Below are 22,146 nucleotides of genomic sequence, written 5' to 3'. Positions count from 1 at the left end.
CTCAGTGTTTAGTGTTAGCTTCCTTCCATCAGAGCCTGGCCCACGAACCGGCTGTAAACTCTCTGCTTAATGGGCGGTGATGGGAGCCGCTTTAGAGAGATGAATGGTGGGAAGATGGCCCCGCCCCGCCGCTCCCCCCGCTGCCATCTCATGAGCGGGAACGGGCTGAGGGCTCCCGGGGCCCCACTGGGTGGACAGCTCCGCGCTCCCCCATTGGTTTGGAGCTGGGGCCCCCGCCGTCGCTGCCAGAAGCACGGGCTCATGGGCATCTGCGCTCTTCCAGGATGAAGGATGAGACGTCCTCCAGTGACGAGGACTCGGTCGGGGCCAAGCAGTCCAGCTCCAGCCTCCACGCGCTGATGTCCAACGTGAGCTACAAGAAGACTCTGCGCCTCACCTCCGACCAGCTCGTGAGTCTGCCTGCGTTTCTCCTGTCTGTGTGGGTTAGGAGTAGGTTTGGTGCGACACGCATACACGCACATGCAGGCAGTAGTAACACATACGTATGCACAAGGCAGCTCATAATGCATACACTGCATACATGTACACAGACCACATGCATGTATGCACACAGCCCCATACAATGCACACAGACCCACTGCATGCGCACATGTACACAATACACTGCCTACATGTACATGGACTCACATGCACGCACATATAGAGCCCTACCCAATGCATGTACATGCATACATGCATGCAACATTCATCTCACAATGCATGCACACAGACCCACATGCCCCACACAGTACATGCACACACACTGTACAATGTGCACAGACCCAATGCATGCATGCATGCATGCACAATCCTATACAATGCACACACACGTACATGCAGACATGCATGCTCAACACATATCACAGTGCATGCAACAATGCATGCACTTACATGCAACACACACATATACATCTCACAATGCATTCACACATACTGCACAATGCGCACAGACCCAGTGCATGCATGCACAGTCCCTACAGTGCATGCACACATGTACATGCACACATGCATGCTCACACACATCACAGTGCATGCAGCAATGCATGCACTTACATGCACACACACATACATCTCACAATGCATGCACACACGGACACAGACCCACATGCACACATGCACTACAGAATGCACACATATGCATGCAGCCCCAAATGATGCCCACAATACATGTACACACATGCACACATGTATGAATGCAGTACCACATGCATGAAGCGTGACACAGTCCACCATATAGCACACATACCATAGAATGAACCATGCACTACACACACACATTCATGCACATGTGCACACATACACACACTTAGGCACACACATCTCCCCCTCCCCCCCTGCCAGTCTCCTGCTCAAGCCCCCTTTTCAGAAGCGGGGAGTTAAGTGCAAAAAGAAAATACTGGGTTACAAGAAAGGAAATCAATTCCATGGAAGTCAGCAAGCATTTATTGAGCCCTAACTGTATGCCCAGCACTGTGCTAAGCACTAGGTATCCAAAGAAAGCCAGTAGCCAGGAACGCCTGCTGGCTTTCAAGGAGCTCCTCCTCAAATAGAGGAGACCCAGAAACAAACTGGACAAACCTTATATAGGATAAACAAGAAATAACCACCAGAGGGAAGACGCCACGATGAAGAGGGACTGAGATTTTAGCTGGGATCTGGAGGAAGCTGGGGAAACCAGGAAGTGGAGACGACGAGGGGGAACATTACGGGCCTCGGGGATGGGAAGAAGAAAGATGGAGGACTGGGGGGGGGGGCACAGAGTGGTGTGTGTGAGCCACAGCCAGGAGCCTGGGGAGAGCGTCTACCTCTCTGTCTAAATATAAAAGCAAGCCAAGTTCATAGACCCCAAGTTAAGAACCTGTTTGTGTTTGTGTATGTGTCTGTGACAGAGAAGAGAGACAGAGACAGACAGAGAGACAGAGACAGAGAGAAAGAAGAAAAGAGGGGGAGAGAAGGAAGGAAGAGAGGACAGAGTCAAAATTCCAATGGAAGGGAATTTACTGTGAGGACAGATGGTCTGAGCCCCTCCCTGATCCAGGAATAATCCCCTTCTAGGAGACTTGAACACTTTCCCCTCCCTCTCGGGTAGCCTCCCTCTCAGTAGAAGTGGCCCGGGGGTCTTCACTAGAAGAATTCTGGTGTCTCTCCCTCTGTCCCCTCTTTGTCCCCCGAGGTAACTCATTCATCTTGTAGCCCGCTTTGATCTCTGTCCAGTGCTTCCTCACACGGCCGTTCTAGCCGTGGCTTTGTAGCTGCAGCCTCCATGCCTTTGCCCGACTGTCGCCCTTCCTCTCTCCCGTCTCTCAGTGATTCTGTTTCCTTCAGGTGCCACCTTCTCCACAAGGCCTCAGCTGTGGACGCCTTCCTGTCCCAATCCCCTCGCATCTGCTTTGTACCTAAGTAACTATATAGGATAATGACAGCTGTCCAGCACGCCAGCCGTCTCCTGTCACACCATCACAGCTCCATTTCCCATCTTCACCAAGGGCTTTCTCTGTGCGCTCTTGCCCGTGGCCTTGGGGGCTGTGGGTTGTGGGATCCTTGGAGTCTGCCCGACTCAGTGAAACCCTAACCCTCAGGCAACAGATTGGGTAGAGTGGACTTTAGTCAGGAAGAGTTCAGAGTCTGCCTGAGTTTGTTGCGTGATCACGGGTGAGCCTTGTAATGTCTCTGGGGCGAGCTGGACTCGGCAGTCTCTAGGGCCCCTGGGGCAAGCTGGACTCGGCAGTCTTTAAGGCCCCCTGGGGCGAGCTGGACACCGCAGTCTCTAAGGCCCCTTCCAGCTCTTACGTCTCTCATCCTGTGGTTGAGAGCTTGGAAACTTCCTCGGCCTCAGAGACCGTTTCATTCCCGTAATAGTTACTGTTTATATTTTGCTTTCAGGCTTGTAGATCACTGTGCACAACAGCTCTCTGTCTAAATCTTGCCTTTAGAGCTTTTTGAAAAGTAGATTTTATTTATTTTTTAGATTATTTTTTTTAGATTATTTTGTTTTAACTTCACCATCACTTCCTAATAAACGTATCCTTCCTTCTACCAGAGAGCTCTTTTTATTATGAAAAATAAGGGAGGGGCAGTTATTATCATCATTTCACAGATGTGGAAACTGAAGCAGACAGTTTAGTAATTTGCTGAGGATCATGGAGTCATAAGGAAAAGGATTTGAACATCTGGCATACAGTAGGTCCTTAATAAATGCTTGTGGGAAGATTGATGGACGGATAACCACGTCCCTGGTGTTTTTCAGAAAAGCTTTTTTAAAAGGAGATTTTTTTGGGATACTTTTTGTTTTTTTGTCACCTTCATTTCTTAATGTAGTCCTTGTTCTCCCAGAGAGCTCTTTTTATCAAGAAGAATAAGGCAGGGGCAATTATTATCGTCATTTCACAGACGTGGAAACTGAGGCAGATGGAAGTTCAGTAATTTGCTAAGGATCATAAGCATGTCTGGCACACAGTAGGTCCTTAATAAATGCTTGTGGAATGATTGATTGGGGACAAACACTTCCTTGGTGTTTTTCAGAAAAGCTTAAAGTTGAAGAACGGTCCCAATGACGTCGTTTTCAGTGTCACGACCCAGTACCAGGGCACCTGCCGCTGCGAAGGCACCATCTACCTCTGGAACTGGGATGACAAAGTGATCATTTCTGACATTGACGGAACCATTACACGGTACGGCCACAAAAGCCCGTGCTTGCATTCCGAGATAGGGCCCGGGGGCTGCCCATCCCTCTCGGTGTGTCCTGGGAGTTGAACCCAGAGATTTCTCGAAGGAACTCCCTCTTCAGAGTCACTTGCTACTGGCTGCTCCCTCTCAGGGCACTCTTGGCAGTGGATACTCCTCGCTTGTAACAGGATGTTATTGGATCATTGTAGTCCTATGGTTAGAAGCTTGGGGGTGTAAGGGGATGGGATCTTGGGTGACCTGTGCTGGAGAGGTGGAGCTCTTTCCAGGGTGAGTGCCCATTGGACAGCATTCTCCTCTCATTTTTTCCTTGACGCTTTTGTTTTTCTCTTCTCTTAGATCCGATACATTAGGGCATATTTTGCCCACGCTTGGCAAGGATTGGACTCACCAAGGAATTGCGAAGCTGTATCATAAAGTCAGTCAGTAAGTGTTCAAGAGTTGGTCCTTTTCCTTTTTCCCTCCCTGATGTCAGCACATAACTGCTTAGCTAATGCTCTCTGTATGTTCTCTTTTGAACAAAATTAAAAATTTTTTTCAATTAATAGTCATTTATTTTCTCTCCCACAATGAAAAGAGAAAAACTAAAAAAAAAAAAAACCCTTGGCATAAATATGGACGGTCAAGCAAAACACACTCCTGCCTTATCTACATATAAATTGTGGAGTCTTTTTTTTTTTTTTTTTTTTGGCAAAGCATTTGGGGTTTAGTCCAAGGTCACATAGCTAGGAAGTCTTGAGACTCAGATCCTCCTGAATTCAGAGCTGATGCTCTCTCCACTGCGTCTTCTGGCTGCCCCTGGTCTCTTAATAATAGTAATAACTAACATTCCCATAGCGCCTTCCTATTGCTTCTGTCCGTTGCTCCTCGTGGCAGAGGTGGGGGCAGCTTCGGCCTGCTTCGTCGGGGATCTCCCGGGATTAGGGTTGGCCGGTGGCTTTGGCCGCGGTCTTGTCTTACCGAGTCGTTTGTCCTCATGATGCATTTGCGACTGTGTACACTGTCCCGTCTCTGCTTGCATCAGTTCTGACAAATCTTCCCAGTTTTTCTGAAGCCATCCTGTGGGTCATTTCTGACAGGAAAACGGTATCCGGTGTATCCAGATCCTGCTCAGGCATTTCCCAGTCGATAGGCTCAAATCCAGTGGTTTTTGCCATGACAAAAAGTTGCCATCTAATGCAATCCAATTAATATTTATTAAACACCTACTATGTGCCAAGCACCTACTATGTGCCAGGCAACATACTAATCGCTGGGAAACAGTTAATAAAAAGAAGTGTGTGTGTGTGTGTATGTGTACACATTTATGTGTATGTCTGTATTTGTATAGATACTACACATGTGTGTACATGGATATAGACGTGTTTATAGGTGTATATGTAATATAAGTGTGAATCTATGTGTAAATATATATATGCATGTGTATAGGTCTATAAGTATATAGATATTTGTACGTATATACATATATATGTAAATATGTATGTATTTCTCCCTCCCTCTGTGTGTCTCTCTCTCCCTCTCTGTCTCTCTTTCTCTCTCCCTCCCTTCCTTTCTCTCTCCCTCCTTCCCTCCATCTTTCTGTATACACACACAGAGCCTACAGAACACTTCCTGCCACCAGGGGGAGGGTCTTTTGCGGGTTAGTGCAGAGGTGTAGCATGTAAAGGGAGGAGCCCATCGATGGGGAGGAGAGGACCAGGAGTCTCCCAGAGCTGAATTTTGAAGGATGCAGGCTGTGGGAGAAAGCCTCCTCTGCTGCTGCCGTCCCTTTTCTTTGAAGTAGCCCCGGAGAGACAGCGGGGGCATGGGCCGTGGCGGCTGTCCCTGAGATGTGACCGTCCCCGTCTCTCCCTCTGCAGGAATGGCTACAAGTTCCTCTACTGCTCGGCCAGGGCCATCGGCATGGCGGACATGACGAGGGGCTACCTGCACTGGGTGAACGAGCGGGGGACCGTGCTGCCCCAGGGCCCCCTGCTGCTCAGCCCCAGCAGCCTGTTCTCCGCCTTGCACAGGTGAGCGAGCCCCTGGCCGGAGGGGGTCCCTGGAGGGAGTGAGGAGCCTCCCCCGCAGTGGGGTGAATGGAGGCCGGCCTCCCGCCGGCCTCCCAGTGTCCTCCTGCCTCCCAGCATCCTCCTGCCTCTCCCCCCAGGATCTGTATTTGAGTCCTGGCTCCAAGGGCTGGCCCTCATAGCCTGGAGAGAGTGCTCAGCTTTCCCACCGTAGAGCAAGGAGGGGCTGGGAGTCCAGGGCATCCTCGTAGATATTGATGCTGGTGGCTCACAGGGCAGACTTCCATTTGGTCCGGCCCGGGCCTTAGGAGACCTGCCAGTTCACCTGTGGGGCCCCAGTTTCCTGATCTGTAAGAGGTGCCCGGGCGCCCTGGGGCTTTCTGTGTGTGATTGTCCTCAGGCCCTTCACAAAATGAGAGGGTCCAGGATCCCGAGCGGTCTGGGCAGCCAGGACAGGATGGGACTTGCCTTGTGTCCTCAGTGTGCAGCTGGGCAGGGGCACGAGAGGTGGAGTGACTTAGTCTTGGTCACTAAGCTCATATGTCCCAACTTGATCCCAGGTCTCTAAGCTGGCTCAATGATTACCTCAAACAAGTGACATCGGTAATTTCTGACTGTGTATGCAGTATTTCATACCGGAGGCCTCCACCTACACAAAAAATTCTGTTAACTTGAATTGGCCTAGAGGGGAGTGGGGCTGTCTGGCAGGGGTTGTAAGCTCTCCGAGGACAGGGCCTGTCTTCTGTCTTCTTTAGCCTGGCACACAGTAGGAGCTTAATAAGTGTGTATTGCACTGGAGGTCTTGGATCCGAGGCTGATAACTGCCCCCTGGGAGGTCAGGGTGGAGGGCTGATGTTTGGGGCCGGAGCTTGTGCACAGACACGCTTCCTGGGCCTCTGGGGCGCCGGGAGGCCCTCCCCTCTGTGTGGCCTGAGCTGGACCGGAGACCGGGCGGCTCAGGAGCTCTCGCTGTGGGTTCCCTTCCCAGAGAGGTCATTGAGAAGAAGCCCGAGAAGTTTAAAGTGCAGTGCTTGACGGACATCAAAAACCTGTTTCTCCCTAACACGGAACCGTTCTATGCTGCTTTTGGAAACCGGCCCGCGGTGAGCATCTGAGTCACCTCTGGGGGCTCTGGGATCATGAGGGTCTTCTTGGGGAGGGCTCGGAGCCGGGGGGGTGCTTAGTGGGCGGCTGGGATCGGAACTCGGTCCCTGGGGAAGGCTTTTCTGTATGAACGACTCGGTGACCAGCTGACAGAGTGGGTGCCCGGTGACTGCTTGGTGACTGACTGGCAGGCAGAGTGGGTGCCCGGTGACCGCTCGGTGACCGACTGACAGAGTGGGTACTCAGTGACCACTTGGTGACCGACTGACAGAGTGGGTGTCCGGTGACCGCTTGGTGACTGACTGGCAGGCAGAGTGGGTGCCCGGTGACCGCTTGGTGACAGACTGACAGAGTGGGTACTCAGTGACCACTTGGTGACCGACTAACAGAGTGGGTGCCCGGTGACTGCTCGGTGACCGACTGACAGAATAGGTGCCCGGTGACTGCTCGGTGACCGACTGACAGAGTGGGTGCTTGGTGACCGCTTGGTGACTGACTGGCAGGCAGAGTGGGTGCCCGGTGACTGCTCGGTGACTGACCAGTAGGCAGAGTGGGTGCCCGGTGACCGCTTGGTGACTGACCAGTAGGCAGAGTGGAGTTGCTTCGCTGTCTAATGGGGTTCCCTTTGACCTTGAACTCGTGGTTTAGGATGTGTACTCGTACAAGCAAGTGGGCGTGACCCTGAACCGGATCTTTACCGTCAATCCCAAAGGAGAACTGGTCCAAGAACACGCCAAGACCAACATCTCCTCGTAAGTGGCGCCCCCTTCTGTCCCCGGGCAGGCTGTTGTAGGGGGGACTCCCTGGTCACAGCTGCTAAGCCGAGAGAATATTGGGTTCTTCCCAGAGTGTCCTGGGGACCCTGAGCTCGAGCAGCTGTCTCTGAAGTGCCGCCAGAACTCAGCCGGGCTGGGAGAGCCTGGAACGCTGGTGCTGGGGGGGTCTGATCACTTGGCGGACCAGGGCGTGGAGGGGTCCAGAGGGGGCTGGCCGTGGTCCTGAACAAGGGAGGGCGCAGACTGGGGGGGAGTGTCCAGAGGAGGGCAGCTCGGACAGGGCCAGGCCGGATGGCCGCGGTCTGCTTTGTGCAGAACCAGCACCGGTGGGCCTGGCGTCAGGCGGGTGGGGAGAGTCCCAGGCCAGAGAGAGCTGGCTGCTGAGCGGGCTCCCCGCTGTGGGGCTCTTCAAGGACAGAAGATCCATAGGCAACTTGCAGATAGAAGGGAGCGCAGGAAACTTGAGGAGGGGGGGGTCGTCAGCCAGCCCGCACAATCAGGAGCCCCGGGTCTTCGGACTGAACAGGGTGGGAAGGCTTCAAAAGCCCCCAGAGCATTTCCTGTTTGGTCCATGGAGTTTTTGTGAGGAAATCATGGAACCCACAACCCCCTCCTCAGATAAATGGGGGAGAGCCCAACAACCTCCCCTCCCCAAATAAATGGGGGAAAACCCTATCTTCCGAGGTCATTGTGAGTATGATTAAGGAAGGAGAGCGCTTAATGTAATGTGTCTGCTCTCTTGTGAATGGGGTTTAGAATAATTCTGGGATGAATTACTGAACCGTGTGACCTCCTGCCCTTCCTAGAGCCTCCGTTCCTCTGTGGAGGGAGGAGGCAGACATGGGGAAGTCTCTGTGATTGGGGAGGCCTTCCGGCCTCTGGAACGCTCAGGGCTGGGAGTGTCCATCTGGGTGGTCGGTCCCAGTGAGCGCGCTGTTGGGGCTGAAGTCTGCCCGGCCCCTGAAGCTGTAACCCTCTGCGGTGCTCACTCTTACTCAGCCTGAGGGAGCCGTCATCCCCATTTCACGGGTGGGGATACTGTGGAGAGTTTCCCTGAGGTGGTCTAGCTAGAAAAGGCCAGGGGGTAGGATCCGAACTCGGATCGCCTTGAAGCCGAGCCCAGTGTTCTTGGGACCCCCGTGTCCCTGTTCTGAAGCCGAACCTCACGTAACATTCTCATCAGTTGAGTAATTGAGGGCAGCTACGGGGGCTGAATTTGGAACCAGGAGAACCCGAGTTCAAATTCAGCCTCAAACAGCCTCAAAATGTCCCTAGACGTGTCATCCCGACATTTGGAATCCCCCTCCCCCCAGCCTCCTTCTCCTCTATGAAATGGGGGTCAGACGGCACCTCCCTCCGGGGCCGCCCTGAGGATCCAATATGGGACCGTGCATAAAGCGCCGCAGGGTGTGGGCGTCTCCGCCGTCGTCGTAATGGTCTCCCTCTGCTCTCTTGCAGCTACGTGAGACTCTGCGAGGTGGTCGACCACGTTTTCCCCTTACTGAAAAGAAGCCATTCTTCGGACTTCCCCTGCTCGGACACTTTCAGTAACTTCACTTTTTGGAGAGAGCCCCTGCCCCCCTTTGAGAACCAGGATATCCATTCGGCCTCCTCTAACACGTACTGACAGCTTGGGACATCGGCGCAAAGGACTGGCTCCCCCCGATTAAAGGATAGGCTTTGTGAAGAGTTCGGCCGCGGCCCGGGGCCTTGTGTTCGTTCGCTTCCAAAGAAATTAGAAACGCTTCCCCCCGTTTCCCCCGTTTCCCCTTGAACCTTCATCTCGGAGTCACTTAGGAAAGGCCGGTTTTGAGAGTTGGGGGTGGAAAGCCCTGCTGGTCGGCCCCGTCCAGGGACAAGGGCACGGGGCCATCGCCTGCCGGGCCAGCCTGGGTCTTTGCACTACGCAGGCCTCGAAGCCAAAGTCTGACTTGCCGGAAGGCGCTGGGTTGTTTGTTGTTTTGTTTTGGTTTTGTGGCAGCCCTTGGCTATTCAGCAAGTCCTGCGACCTGCGCACAAGGTTTCAGGGCAGCCTGGATGGCACGCGGCTTCGCTGAGCCAAAGGGGAGCTTGCTGTCTCGGAGGAGGCCCCCGGGAGTCCTGCCCTTCTGCTGGGAAAGGCCCTGGGCTGCAGGAAGTTCTCTGGGTTGTGTCTGCATTTTTTCTGGGCCTGATTTTAATTCTCACGCTTGTGTTCTGTGAAAGATAATCCGATTCTCGGGTACGTGCGGTACGGTGCCGTGTTTGCATTTATTTTTCTGGCTCCTCCCCACTAGTGCCAGGGAATGTGTGGGCGGCGGCTACCCGTGCCCTCCGAAGGTCACGAGACACCCGGGCCCCGGGGCTGGGATTCCCACGTGCAATATTCCCCGCTCGCTCCATTCTGTGCAGACCCTGGGGAAAGGGCCTCAAGCCGGACGGATGCCAGAGGAGGGGCCGCTCGTCCTCCCACGCCGTCCAGAGGAGCCCGCGTTGTTGGAAGTCCCCGGAGAACATTATAACTGCGTTTTGTACGTGGGGTTCGCTACGTCTCCTCCTCCTCGTTGTGTCGGCGAGCCGGCTGGATTCTCTCGTCCGGAAAGCGTCCGGGATTCGTCGATAGTGATGAGATTGTAAAAAGTCACAGCCGGGCAGCCATTGTCCGGCTTTCTATGCAAAGAGCCATCGCCTCTAGGATTTCACAGCGACGTGGCTTGTCTTAAGAAACCCTCTCCCCCCTCAGTTTGGGGCCTCCCGACGAACAGTCGGTTCCAGTCGGATCCCGTTTCAGATCTGGAGCTCTTTGATCCCGGCGGGGAGGCGGCCATTGCCGCTCGGCCTCAGTGTTCATCCGGCTGGCTCGCGGGGAAGAGGGATCGGGGAGGGGAGGCCTGCCGTGCTGACGAGACCGAGCTGCCTAGTTTTGTTTTTTAAAGAGAGTTTTCCTTGGGTAGCTGGGAATGCTTTCCTATTTCACTTGCACTATTAGAGATGGCTTAAGGAAGTTTTATTCTTTCTGTGAAAGAAAGTCCATGGAAAATCCTCCACTCTGGTGGTTTCTCTCCCAGAAAGAACCCCCGTTTCCCCACCAGGAGTGCTCTGCATGGAGACCCGGGTCCTTAAGACACCGACCAAACGCACGTACACAGACGGGCACTTCAACGCCTGAGTCTCCATTAGCCACTCTTGGGGTCCTAGGAGGCTTCTGGAGCCCGGGCTGGGGGGCGGGGATGGGAAATGACCCATTATCCTTGGGAGCAAGAAGGGTTTTTCCCAGCCCCCTTCTCCCAAAGGGGTCATTTTATTGGGGGTTTAAGCTGCACCTCCCCTTTAAAGGGGCGTCCAACAGCATGGCGCTTTGGGCGCTCCTCTTGGAAGTGGCCTTTGAGCCCCTGTCAACTAGGGAGGCGCGCTGATTAATATGGGGTATTTGTTTTAATGTTCGAGCGAAAGATTGGGGCACTTAGGAAAATAATAATAATGTTCAAGGTCCATCACTTTAGAAAAGGAGAATGTGTGTGTATTATATACATGTGTATTACAGTTTATAATGTGTATATTATATACATGTGTTACAATATATAGTGTATATTATATACATGTGTATTACAATATAATGTATATTATATACATGTGTATTACAGTATATAATGTATATTGTATACATGTGTATTACAACATAATGTGTATATTATATACATGTGTATTATAGTGTGTATATGTACACATATGCATTGCAATATTATATAGTGCATTACATACATGTGTGTAAAAGCGCGTGTATTGTGTTTACAAACAGTATGCACACACATGTAATACACCCACACGCATCTCCATACATACACACGTGTGTGCGGCTCACACGTGAATCGACGTCCAGGTGTGTGTCCGTGCCTCTAAGCCGTGACGCGACAGCACCGGCCGGGTGGATTTGAGCCGGGGTTTCCACGTCACCCACGGTCCGTGGTTCTCCCACCTGAAGCACGAACTCCACACAGCGGTCGTCACAGACGAGGAAGACGACGCCCGTCCCGTCGGCGAAGCCATCGCACTTAATGGGCCCGGGGTCTTTCCCTCGGCACCCCGCGCCCGGATCTCTGTATGTCCAATGTTTGCAGTGTATGTCGGCGATAAACCAAGTCATTGTCATGCTTCATTTTGAAACGTATTACAATAAATAAGACTGATGGGATGCGAGGTGGATGTTGGATTTTTAAACCACGTGGGGAAGGTTCTTGGTGCTACTCCCCGGGGCAGTGTGGCTCGGTGGCCAGAGAGCTGCTCTGAAGCCAGGAAGAGGGATTTTCCTCTAGAACACAGGAGTTCCTGTGCTTAATATTATGCAGTGGGAAGTATCCCATTCTCTGTGAGGAGGTGCTCATGTTTTAAAGGTTTTACGCTGCAAGGCGTCTCCCTCTGTTAGGAGAGAAATCCTCTGAGAATGTTTTCTTTGGTGGGTGGGGGTGATCCCTCCATCAATGCTGAACATGGCCCCTTCCTGGGAAAAAACGTCTTGACCCCCGGTTAGGATGATTCTTAGCAGCCATTTAAGAGCTTGTTTCTCTCTAAGCAGAAAATGAGCGGATTTCCAGCTAGTCTGTGGCCCGCACAACCAGGAACTTTGTAAAAAAGCAGGACGTGTTAATGACTTGCCGGACTGGCATAGATAGGGAAGGAAGTTTGTGAGAACAGGAGCTTCTCGGATCTTTGAAAGGTGACGACGTGCTCCCGAGTCCTGTGTCCTGGGGTGTCTGCTGAGAGCTGATGGCTCCCCCCTGGCAGCTCCCCTCTGCTTTCTGCTTCTACTCCTTATTTTTCTTTTAGGTTCCTTGGCTCTTGCCCACATGCCACTGGTGGCTTTCCAGCTCAACTCATTACGTTCCAGGTGGGCCCAGCAGGGCGCTCTCTCCATTCCCCTCTTGTCTCTCTGTCTCTGTCACTATCTGTCTCTATTTCTCTGTTTTTCTGTCTCTGTCTCTGTCTCTCTCTCCTTCCCCCCACCACAGTTAGGTTCGACCTGAGTTAACAACTTCTTCAGAAGTCACCCTCTACTAGGAGACTGAAAAAAAAAGCCATCCTTTACAATTGGATTAAATACTGAGAATAAAGGGAAGTTCTTAGACTGTCAAGTAGTTTGACAAATTATTTTTCCCCCAAACACTCATCTTCTAGGTATTTTTTAAAACAAGATTTTTTTCACTTTTCTGAAATATATTGTCTTGGGAACAGAAAATTACCTAATGGACTTGGAAATCATTTTTATCGCCATTTCCAAAGAGCAAGAGATAAGAAATTCACATCCATCTCCTCAGTGGAGAAGTGGAGGACTGGGCTACGGGCCCAAAATGGTACTAGGATAGCAGGTCTTTGCGGGTTATGTTTTGTTCTGTCTCTCCAAGGCGTGGGTCATGGTGGAAAAACATAATTAGAAATGACTAGAATTTTACAGTTAAAAAATTCAAATGGAAAAACCCTTTAGAAATTTCTCCCAGAAGGCCATATTCTATACCTAGGTTGTGTTTGACCTTTGACTTTAATCATTTACTTCGGTCAGGGAGCCATTCTTGCATGACAGTGGTAAAAACTTCCAGTTCCCAAAATGATGAATTTCTATCATCAAAAATTTCTGTTTTAGAAAAATCACAAAATATGCTTAAAGCCGGGGATTCTACCCTTGCCCGTCCTTCCTCCCACCATTAGGCTTTAAGACCCATGCAAAGCGAGGTGACCCCAGAGAAGAGCAAGATGCGAATCCTGGGCCCACAACAGAGCAGGCTTAAACGAGATTATATTTGTAAAAGCCACACAGAGCCTGGCTTCTTATGTGTTCACTATATTGTTATTATTATTCTCCACATGATTGAAATCCCAGGCCCACTTCCCATGCCTATTAGCTGCTATTAGAAATTTGGCAAATCCCCTAGTTCTGTGGACGCCATCACTCAGTAACTTCGTGCTGCTGATTCCCTCCAGAAATCTGCCGAGGTTTGGTGAAGACAACCAATCAATAGTACTTATAAAGTACCCACAATGCCCCGGGATGGAGGGAGGGAGAGAGAAACAATCTGCAGTTAGAGTCATTGGGTTGTCCAAGGGAAGAGTTACACTAAAGTTTGTTTTGTGAGTCTAAGGGGCCATGGAAATGTTAGTGAGAAAAATGAGTCTGAAAGAGACTTTCTAGGTGACCCATAATCCTTTATTAATCAGTCTAGCAAAGGACAGATTGAGATCAATGATCTCTTTCAGTGCCTTAAATAAATCTGTGGAAAAATGAGTGTTTGGGGGCTGGTTGGGGGCGCGGGGGATAGAGCAGTGCTCTTGCAATCAGGAGCCCCTGACTTCAAACATGGTCTCTGGTCCTTACTAGCTGTGGGGACCCCGGGCAGGTCACTAAGCCTCATTTCCAAAGAAAACTGGACGTTTCTGACAGGTGGAGATTAACCCTGATTGGTTGAGTTAATGATGGAGGGAGGGGGAAGTGATGTGACAATCCTGTGGTAGATTTGAAAGGAGTAGCAGGTTGTGCTTCGGAGATTTGTAGTTTCAGGTTTTGTAAATTTAAAATATGATTAAAAAATTAATGGTAGTGGGGGCAGCTGGGTGGTGCAGTGGATAGAGCAGCAGCCCTGAAATCAGGAGGACATGAGTTCAAACTGGTCTCAGATTCTTGACATTTCCTAGCTGTGTGACCCTTAATATAATATCCTTTTTTTTTCTCATTAACTGGTATTCTAAGCTGCTATATATATTTGATTGAAGCAGAGACTCTGACCTTGGGAATTCTCTTTTGGGAATGAAGGTAAGTATACACACACACACACACACACACATACACACACACACACACTCACAGACACACACACATACACTCACACACTCACAGACACACACACAGACACTTCATTCTCAGACTAGTCTGGGTCATTACAGATTAGGAAACTGAGGGCCCCGGGGAATTTTGATGACTTGCAGGAGTCAAACCCGGTTAGAAGACATTAGACAGATGAGGGAACTGAGGCAATTGAGATTAAAATGTCTTTCCAGTGGGGATGTAAGGTGAGATTTGAACTCAGATCCTCTCAACCCTTGTTCCACTATCTCCTTCGAGACCTTTGCTTTCCAAGCCCGTGTCCTTTCCAATGCACCACACCGAGCTCAGGGACTCCGGCATGAATCAAGTGGTTCAGTCCTGGGGTCGTTTTGGGGAGCATTTCTGCTCTGAAGCTTTAACGAGTTGGCTCGAGTTCTGTGACCCCCAGAGGACAGGCCAGAGCTCATCACCTTCCAAGCTTCTCCAGGTCCTCCCTTCAGCTCCCGGGAGGCCCAGTATCCAGGCCCTTGCTCGCCCCGGCTGAGCTCTCTGGCCGCCCGGTGTCCGAGCCTGGCCCACAATGCCGGGGAGGGTCTGACCGGGGCGGTCGCCTCTCTGGCTCGGGGCTGGGGTCTTGCCCCCGGTGGGGGGAGACCCAGGGACTTTCCTCTAAGTTCCCTGCTGGCAAGGAAGTCTGGGATGCTGAAGCAATGGGCCAGCCAATGGGAGCGGGGGTTAGGCTGGGCTCCCTCGAGCGGCCAGCAGGCCGCCAGCCACCTCCTTATTGACCCAGGAAATCCATTTTGCCCCACGCTGCCTTTAATGAGTTTTGCAAGCAAGTGGCCCCTTCCTGTGACTCAGCCCGCCTTTTGTGAACCGGAGATTGCGGTTTTAAGTTTCACATAGGAAAGTAAGCACTCTGTCTGCCCGGCTCTCCTGCTCCGCTGGGCTTTTCCAAAGGGAAATGCGTTTCGTTCCAGGAAAACGGGGATGCAGGGAACGGGACACTTTCTGGTGTTTTGATAGAGGGCAAAAAGCTAAAACCCACGATTAAAAAACATGGTTTCCTAAAACCGGGGAAGGAGTGTGTGTGTGTGTGTGTGTGTGTGTCTCTGTGTTAATGTGTGTGAGTATATATGTCTGTGTGAGTGAGTGGGGAGTGTTAAGTGTGTGAGTGTGTATGTGTATGTGAGTGTAAGAGTGTGTGTGAGACTGTGTATGACTGATTATGTGTGTGTGAGTCTGTTAATGTGTGTGAGTATATATGTCTGTGTGAGTGTGTATAAGCGTGTAAGTGTGTATGTGTATGTGAGTGTAAGAGTGTGTGAGACTGTGTATGACTGATTATGTGTGTGAGTCTGTGTGAATGTGTGTGAGTATATATGTCTGTGTATGTAAGCGTGTGTGTATGTGTGTGTGAATGTAAGCGTGTGTGAGACTGTATGACTGTGTGAGTGTGTGTCTGTGTGAATGTGTGTGAGTATATATGTCTGTGTATGTAAGCGTGTGTGTATGTGTGTGTGAATATAAGCGTGTGTGAGACTGTGTATGACTGTGTGTGAGTGTGTGTGTGTGAATGTGTGTGAGTATATATGTCTGTGTATGTAACGTGTGTGTATGTGTGTGTGAATATAAGCGTGTGTGAGACTGTGTATGACTGTGTGTGTGAGTGTGTGTGTGTGAATGTGTGTGAGTATATATGTCTGTGTATGTAAGCGTGTGTGTGTGTGTGTGAATATAAGCGTGTGTGAGACTGTGTATGACTGTGTGTGTGAGTGTGTGTGTGTGTGAATGTGTGTGAGTATATATGTCTGTGTATGTAAGCGTGTGTGTATGTGTGTGTGAATATAAGTGTGTGAGACTGTGTATGACTGATTGTGTGAGTGTGTGTGTGTGTGAATGTGTGTGAGTATATATGTCTGTATGTAAGTGTGTGTGTATGTGTGTGTGAATGTAAGCGTGTGTGAGACTGTGTATGACTGATTGTGTGTGTGAGTGTGTGTGTGTGTGAATGTGTGTGAGTATATATGTCTGTATGTAAGTGTGTGTGTATGTGTGTGTGAATGTAAGCGTGTGTGAGACTGTGTATGACTGATTGTGTGTGTGTGTAAGTGTGAGTCTGTGAATGTGAGTATATATGTCTGTGTATGTAAGCATGTGTGTATGTGTGTGTGAATGTGTGAGACTGTGTGACTGATTATGTGTGTGTGTGTCTGTGAATGTGTGTGAGTATATATGTCTGTCTCTCCAAGGCGTGGGTCATGGTGGAAAAACATAATTAGAAATGACTAGAATTTTACAGTTAAAAAATTCAAATGGAAAAACCCTTTAGAAATTTCTCCCAGAAGGCCATATTGTATACCTAGGTTGTATTTGACCTCTGACTTCAATCATTTCTTACTTCGGTCAGGGAGCCATTCTTGCATGACAGTGGTAAAAACTTCCAGTTCCCAAAACGATGAATTTCTATCATCAAAAATTTCTGTTTAAGAAAAATCACAAAATATGCTTAAAGCCGGGGATTCCACCCTTGCCCGTCCTTCCTCCCACCATTAGGCTTTAAGACCCATGCAAAGCGAGGTGACCCCAGAGAAGAGCAAGATGCGAATCCTGGGCCCACAACAGAGCAGGCTTAAACGAGATTATATTTGTAAAAGCCACACAGAGCCTGGCTTCTTATGTGTTCACTATATTGTTATTATTATTCTCCACATGATTGAAATCCCAGGCCCACTTCCCAGGCCTATTAGCTGCTATTAGAAATTTGGCAAATCCCCTAGTTCTGTGGACGCCATCACTCAGTAACTTCGTGCTGCTGATTCCCTCCAGAAATCTGCCGAGGTTTGGTGAAGACAACCAATCAATAGTACTTATAAAGTACCCACAATGCCCCGGGATGGAGGGAGGGAGAGAGAAACAATCCGCAGTTAGAGTCATTGGGTTGTCCAAGGGAAGAGTTACACTAAAGTTTGTTTTGTGAGTCTAAGGGGCCATGGAAATGTTAGTGAGAAAAATGAGTCTGAAAGAGACTTTCTAGGTGACCCATAATCCTTTATTAGTCTAGCAAAGGACAGATTGAGATCAGTGGTCTCTTTTAATGCCTTAAATCTCTTTGGGAAAATGAGTGTGTGGGGGCTGGTTGGGGGCGCGGGGGATAGAGCAGTGCTCTTGCAATCAGGAGCCCCTGACTTCAAACATGGTCTCTGGTCCTTACTAGCTGTGGGGACCCCGAGCAGGTCACTAAGCCTCATTTCCAAAGAAAACTGGACGTTTCTGACAGGTGGAGATTAACCCTGATTGGTTGAGTTAATGATGGAGGGAGGGGGAAGTGATGTGACAATCCTGTGGTAGATTTGAAAGGAGTAGCAGGTTGTGCTTCGGAGATCTGTAGTTTCAGGTTTTGTAAATTTAAAATATGATTAAAAAATTAATGGTAGTGGGGGCAGCTGGGTGGTGCAGTGGATAGAGCAGCAGCCCTGAAATCAGGAGGACATGAGTTCAAACTGGTCTCAGATTCTTGACATTTCCTAGCTGTGTGACCCTTAATATAATATCCTTTTTTTTTCTCATTAACTGGTATTCTAAGCTGCTATATATATTTGATTGAAGCAGAGACTCTGACCTTGGGAATTCTCTTTTGGGAATGAAGGTAAGTATACACACACACACACACACACACACACACTCACAGACACACACACATACACTCACACACTCACAGACACACATACAGACACTTCATTCTCAGACTAGTCTGGGTCATTACAGATTAGGAAACTGAGGGCCCGGGGAATTTTGATGACTTGCAGGAGTCAAACCCGGTTAGAAGACATTAGACAGATGAGGGAACTGAGGCAATTGAGATTAAAATGTCTTTCCAGTGGGGATCTAAGGTGAAATTTGAACTCAGATCCTCTCAACCCTTGTTCCACTATCTCCTTCGAGACCTTTGCTTTCCAAGCCCGTGTCCTTTCCAATGCACCACGCCGAGCCCAGGGACTCCGGCATGAATCAAGTGGTTCAGTCCTGGGGTCGTTTTGGGGAGCATTTCTATTCTGAAGCTTTAACGAGTTGGCTCGAGTTCTGTGACCCCCAGAGGACGGGCCAGAGCTCATCACCTTCCAAGCTTCTCCAGGTCCTCCCTTCAGCTCCCGGGAGGCCCAGTATCCAGGCCCTTGCTCGCCCCGGCTGAGCTCTCTGGCCGCCCGGTGTCCGAGCCTGGCCCACAATGCCGGGGAGGGTCTGACCGGGGCGGTCGCCTCTCTGGCTCGGGGCTGGGGTCTTGCCCCCGGTGGGGGGAGACCCAGGGACCTTCCTCTAAGTTCCCTGCTGGCAAGGAAGTCCGGGATGCTGAAGCAATGGGCCAGCCAATGCGAGCAGGGGTTAGGCCGGGCTCCCTCGGGCGGCCAGCCCGCCAGCCACCTCTTTATTGACCCAGGAAATCCATTTTGCCCCACGCTGCCTTTAATGAGTTTTGCAAGCAAGTGGCCCCTTCCTGTGACTCAGCCCGCCTTTTGTGAACCGGAGATTGCGGTTTTAAGTTTCACATAGGAAAGTAAGCACTCTGTCTGCCCGGCTCTCCTGCTCCGCTGGGCTTTTCCAAAGGGAAATGCGTTTCGTTCCAGGAAAACGGGGATGCAGGGAACGGGACACTTTCTGGTGTTTTGATTGAGGGCAAAAAGCTAAAACCCACGATTAAAAAACATGGTTTCCTAAAACCGGGGAAGAAGTGTGTGTGTGTGTGTGTGTGTGTGTGTGTGAGTGTGTTAATGTGTGTGAGTGTGAGTGTAAGAGTGTGTGAAACTGATTGTGTGTGTGTGATTCTATGTGTGTGAATGTGTGAGTATATGTCTGTGTGAGTGTGTATAAGCGTGTGAGTGTGTATGTGTATGTGAGTGTAAGAGTGTGTGTGAGACTGTGTATGACTGATTATGTGTGTGTGTGAGTCTGTGTGAATGTGTGTGAGTATATATGTCTGTGTATGTAAGCGTGTGTGTATGTGTGTGTGAATGTAAGCGTGTGTGAGACTGTATGACTGTGTGAGTGTGTGTCTGTGTGAATGTGTGTGAGTATATATGTCTGTGTATGTAAGCGTGTGTGTATGTGTGTGTGAATATAAGCGTGTGTGAGACTGTGTATGACTGTGTGTGAGTGTGTGTGTGTGAATGTGTGTGAGTATATATGTCTGTGTATGTAACGTGTGTGTATGTGTGTGTGAATATAAGCGTGTGTGAGACTGTGTATGACTGTGTGTGTGAGTGTGTGTGTGTGAATGTGTGTGAGTATATATGTCTGTGTATGTAAGCGTGTGTGTGTGTGTGTGAATATAAGCGTGTGTGAGACTGTGTATGACTGTGTGTGTGAGTGTGTGTGTGTGAATGTGTGTGAGTATATATGTCTGTGTATGTAAGCGTGTGTGTATGTGTGTGTGAATATAAGTGTGTGAGACTGTGTATGACTGATTGTGTGAGTGTGTGTGTGTGTGAATGTGTGTGAGTATATATGTCTGTATATAAGTGTGTGTGTATGTGTGTGTGAATGTAAGCGTGTGTGAGACTGTGTATGACTGATTGTGTGTGTGAGTGTGTGTGTGTGTGAATGTGTGTGAGTATATATGTCTGTATGTAAGTGTGTGTGTATGTGTGTGTGAATGTAAGCGTGTGTGAGACTGTGTATGACTGATTGTGTGTGTGTGTGTGTGAGTCTGTGTGAATGTGTGAGTATATATGTCTGTGTATGTAAGCGTGTGTGTATGTGTGTGTGAATGTGTGAGACTGTGTATGACTGATTATGTGTGTGTGTGTGTGTGAATGTGTGTGAGTATATATGTCTGTGTATGTAAGCGTGTGTGTATGTGTGTGAATGTAAGTGTGTGAGACTGTGTGTGACTGTGTGAGTGTGTGTGTGTGATTGTGACTGAGTGTATGTGTGTGAGTGAGTGTGTGTGATTGTGACTGAGTGTATGTGAGTGAGTGTGTGTGTGATTGTGACTGAGTGTATGTGAGTGAGTGTGTGTGATTGTGACTGAGTGTATGTGAGTGTGTGTGTGTGATTGTGACTGAGTGTATGTGAGTGTATGTGAGTGTGAGAGTGTATGTGACTGTGAGTGTATGTGAGTGAGTGTGTGTGTGTGATTGTGACTGAGTGTATGAGTGTGTGTGTGTGATTGTGATTGTGACTGAGTGTATGTGAGTGTGTGTGTGTGAATGTGTGAGACTGTGTGTGACTGTGTGAGTGTGTATGTGTATGTGAGTGTGAGAGTGTATGTGACTGTGAGTGTATGTGAGTGAGTGTGTGTGTGTGATTGTGACTGAGTGCATGTGAGTGAGTGTGTGTGTGATTGTGACTGAGTGTATGTGAGTGAGTGTGTGTGATTGTGACTGAGTGTATGTGAGTGTGTGTGTGTGATTGTGACTGAGTGTATGTGAGTGAGTGTATGTGAGTGTGAGAGTGTATGTGACTGTGAGTGTATGTGAGTGAGTGTGTGTGTGTGATTGTGACTGAGTGTATGAGTGTGTGTGTGTGATTGTGACTGAGTGTATGTGAGTGTGTGTGTGTGATTGTGACTGAGTGTATGTGACTGAGTGTATGTGTGTGTGAGAGTGTATGTGACTGTGAGTGTATGTGTGTGAGAGTGTGTGTGTGATTGTGACTGAGTGTATGTGAGTGAGTGTGTGATTGTGACTGAGTGTGAGTGAGTGTGTGTGTGTGTGATTGTGACTGAGTGTATGTGAGTGAGTGTGTGTGTGATTGTGACTGAGTGTATGTGTGTGAGAGTGTGTGTGTGATTGTGACTGAGTGTATGTGAGTGGGTGTGTGTGATTGTGACTGAGTGTATGTGAGTGAGTGTGTGTGTGATTGTGACTGAGTGTATGTGTGTGTGTGTGATTGTGACTGAGTGTATGTGAGTGTGAGTGTGTGTGTGATGGCTCTTTTACAAAAGCAGACTGCCTGGGATACTTTCCCGTTTTGCTTTTAGAGCAGGCAGCTACAAGTGCTTTGGTCGGGAGTCCGAAATCCGGGGGTTTGAGCCCAACCCTCACACCCCCTGCCCCGTGGCCGTGGAAAAGTCCCAGGCAATCCGCGTAGGAAGGCCACTGGCCAGTGCAGAGTGTCCCCATGGGAGACACCCCCGTGAGCTGCTGCTGCTTAATAGAAACGGAAGGGGCAGGAGGGACCTAGTCGCCCGTCAGGTTCTCATCCTACTCAGGGTCTGGGGCTGGATTGGAACTCAGATCTTCCCGAACTGAAGGAGACTGGGCGGAGGGTGCGAACGGGACCGCAGTCGGCAAGGTCTGAAGGGCGGCGCTCTGCCTCCGGGGCGGGCGGACTCCAGAAATGCCCGGCATGGGGCCACCTCCTCCCGCCTCTGCTGAGTTCCGAGTCAACCCATGGATCCGAATTGACGAGGCCCTTGGGCACCTGGGAGCTAAACCAGATAAAGCAGAGAAAGAAAAAGCTTCGCCTTCCTGAGGGCGAGAACGGCCTCGGACGCTGGCCCAGTGAGAGGGGGTACGTGTTAACTCCATCAGGAACGACCGGGCGGCTCGTTTGCCGTGAGGAAGGTGAGGGACCTGGGCGCCCGCTCTGTCAGCCTTACAGCTGTTTAAGGGCTCCCCCGATTTTCCCTACTGAGCTACAAGGAGCTTGTTGTGGAAGCAGAGTGGGAGGGGCCAGCCCCGGCCGGGTCACGAATCCCTTCCGCAGTGACCCGGGTCAGAGGTCCTCGTTTGGATCCTCTCGGCTACGGGGAGCTCATCACCTTCCAAGGAATCTGTTCGGC

General features: G+C 50.0%; 1 protein-coding gene across 9 annotated transcripts in view; it reads left to right on the top strand.

Annotated features, from left to right (window-relative positions):
* LPIN1 (lipin 1) overlaps nucleotides 1-11,749 on the top strand; it is a 123,786-nt gene extending 112,037 nt beyond the window's left edge. For all 9 annotated transcript variants that reach the window (XM_051974130.1, XM_051974128.1, XM_051974129.1 and 6 more), the window contains 7 exons: nucleotides 284-410; nucleotides 3,523-3,671; nucleotides 4,024-4,110; nucleotides 5,544-5,696; nucleotides 6,682-6,796; nucleotides 7,446-7,549; nucleotides 9,032-11,749. In XM_051974130.1, the coding sequence (XP_051830090.1) occupies nucleotides 284-410; nucleotides 3,523-3,671; nucleotides 4,024-4,110; nucleotides 5,544-5,696; nucleotides 6,682-6,796; nucleotides 7,446-7,549; nucleotides 9,032-9,200 (904 nt within the window). In that variant the 3' untranslated portion in view covers nucleotides 9,201-11,749. The remainder of the gene's footprint in view (nucleotides 1-283; nucleotides 411-3,522; nucleotides 3,672-4,023; nucleotides 4,111-5,543; nucleotides 5,697-6,681; nucleotides 6,797-7,445; nucleotides 7,550-9,031) is intronic.
* Nucleotides 11,750-22,146: the final 10,397 nt, after the last annotated feature.

Source organism: Antechinus flavipes, chromosome 2 (assembly GCF_016432865.1).
Source record: "Antechinus flavipes isolate AdamAnt ecotype Samford, QLD, Australia chromosome 2, AdamAnt_v2, whole genome shotgun sequence".
Taxonomy (NCBI): Eukaryota; Metazoa; Chordata; class Mammalia; order Dasyuromorphia; family Dasyuridae; genus Antechinus; species Antechinus flavipes.
Note: the sequence above shows the minus strand (reverse complement) of the source record. Positions and strands in the feature narration are given on the sequence as shown.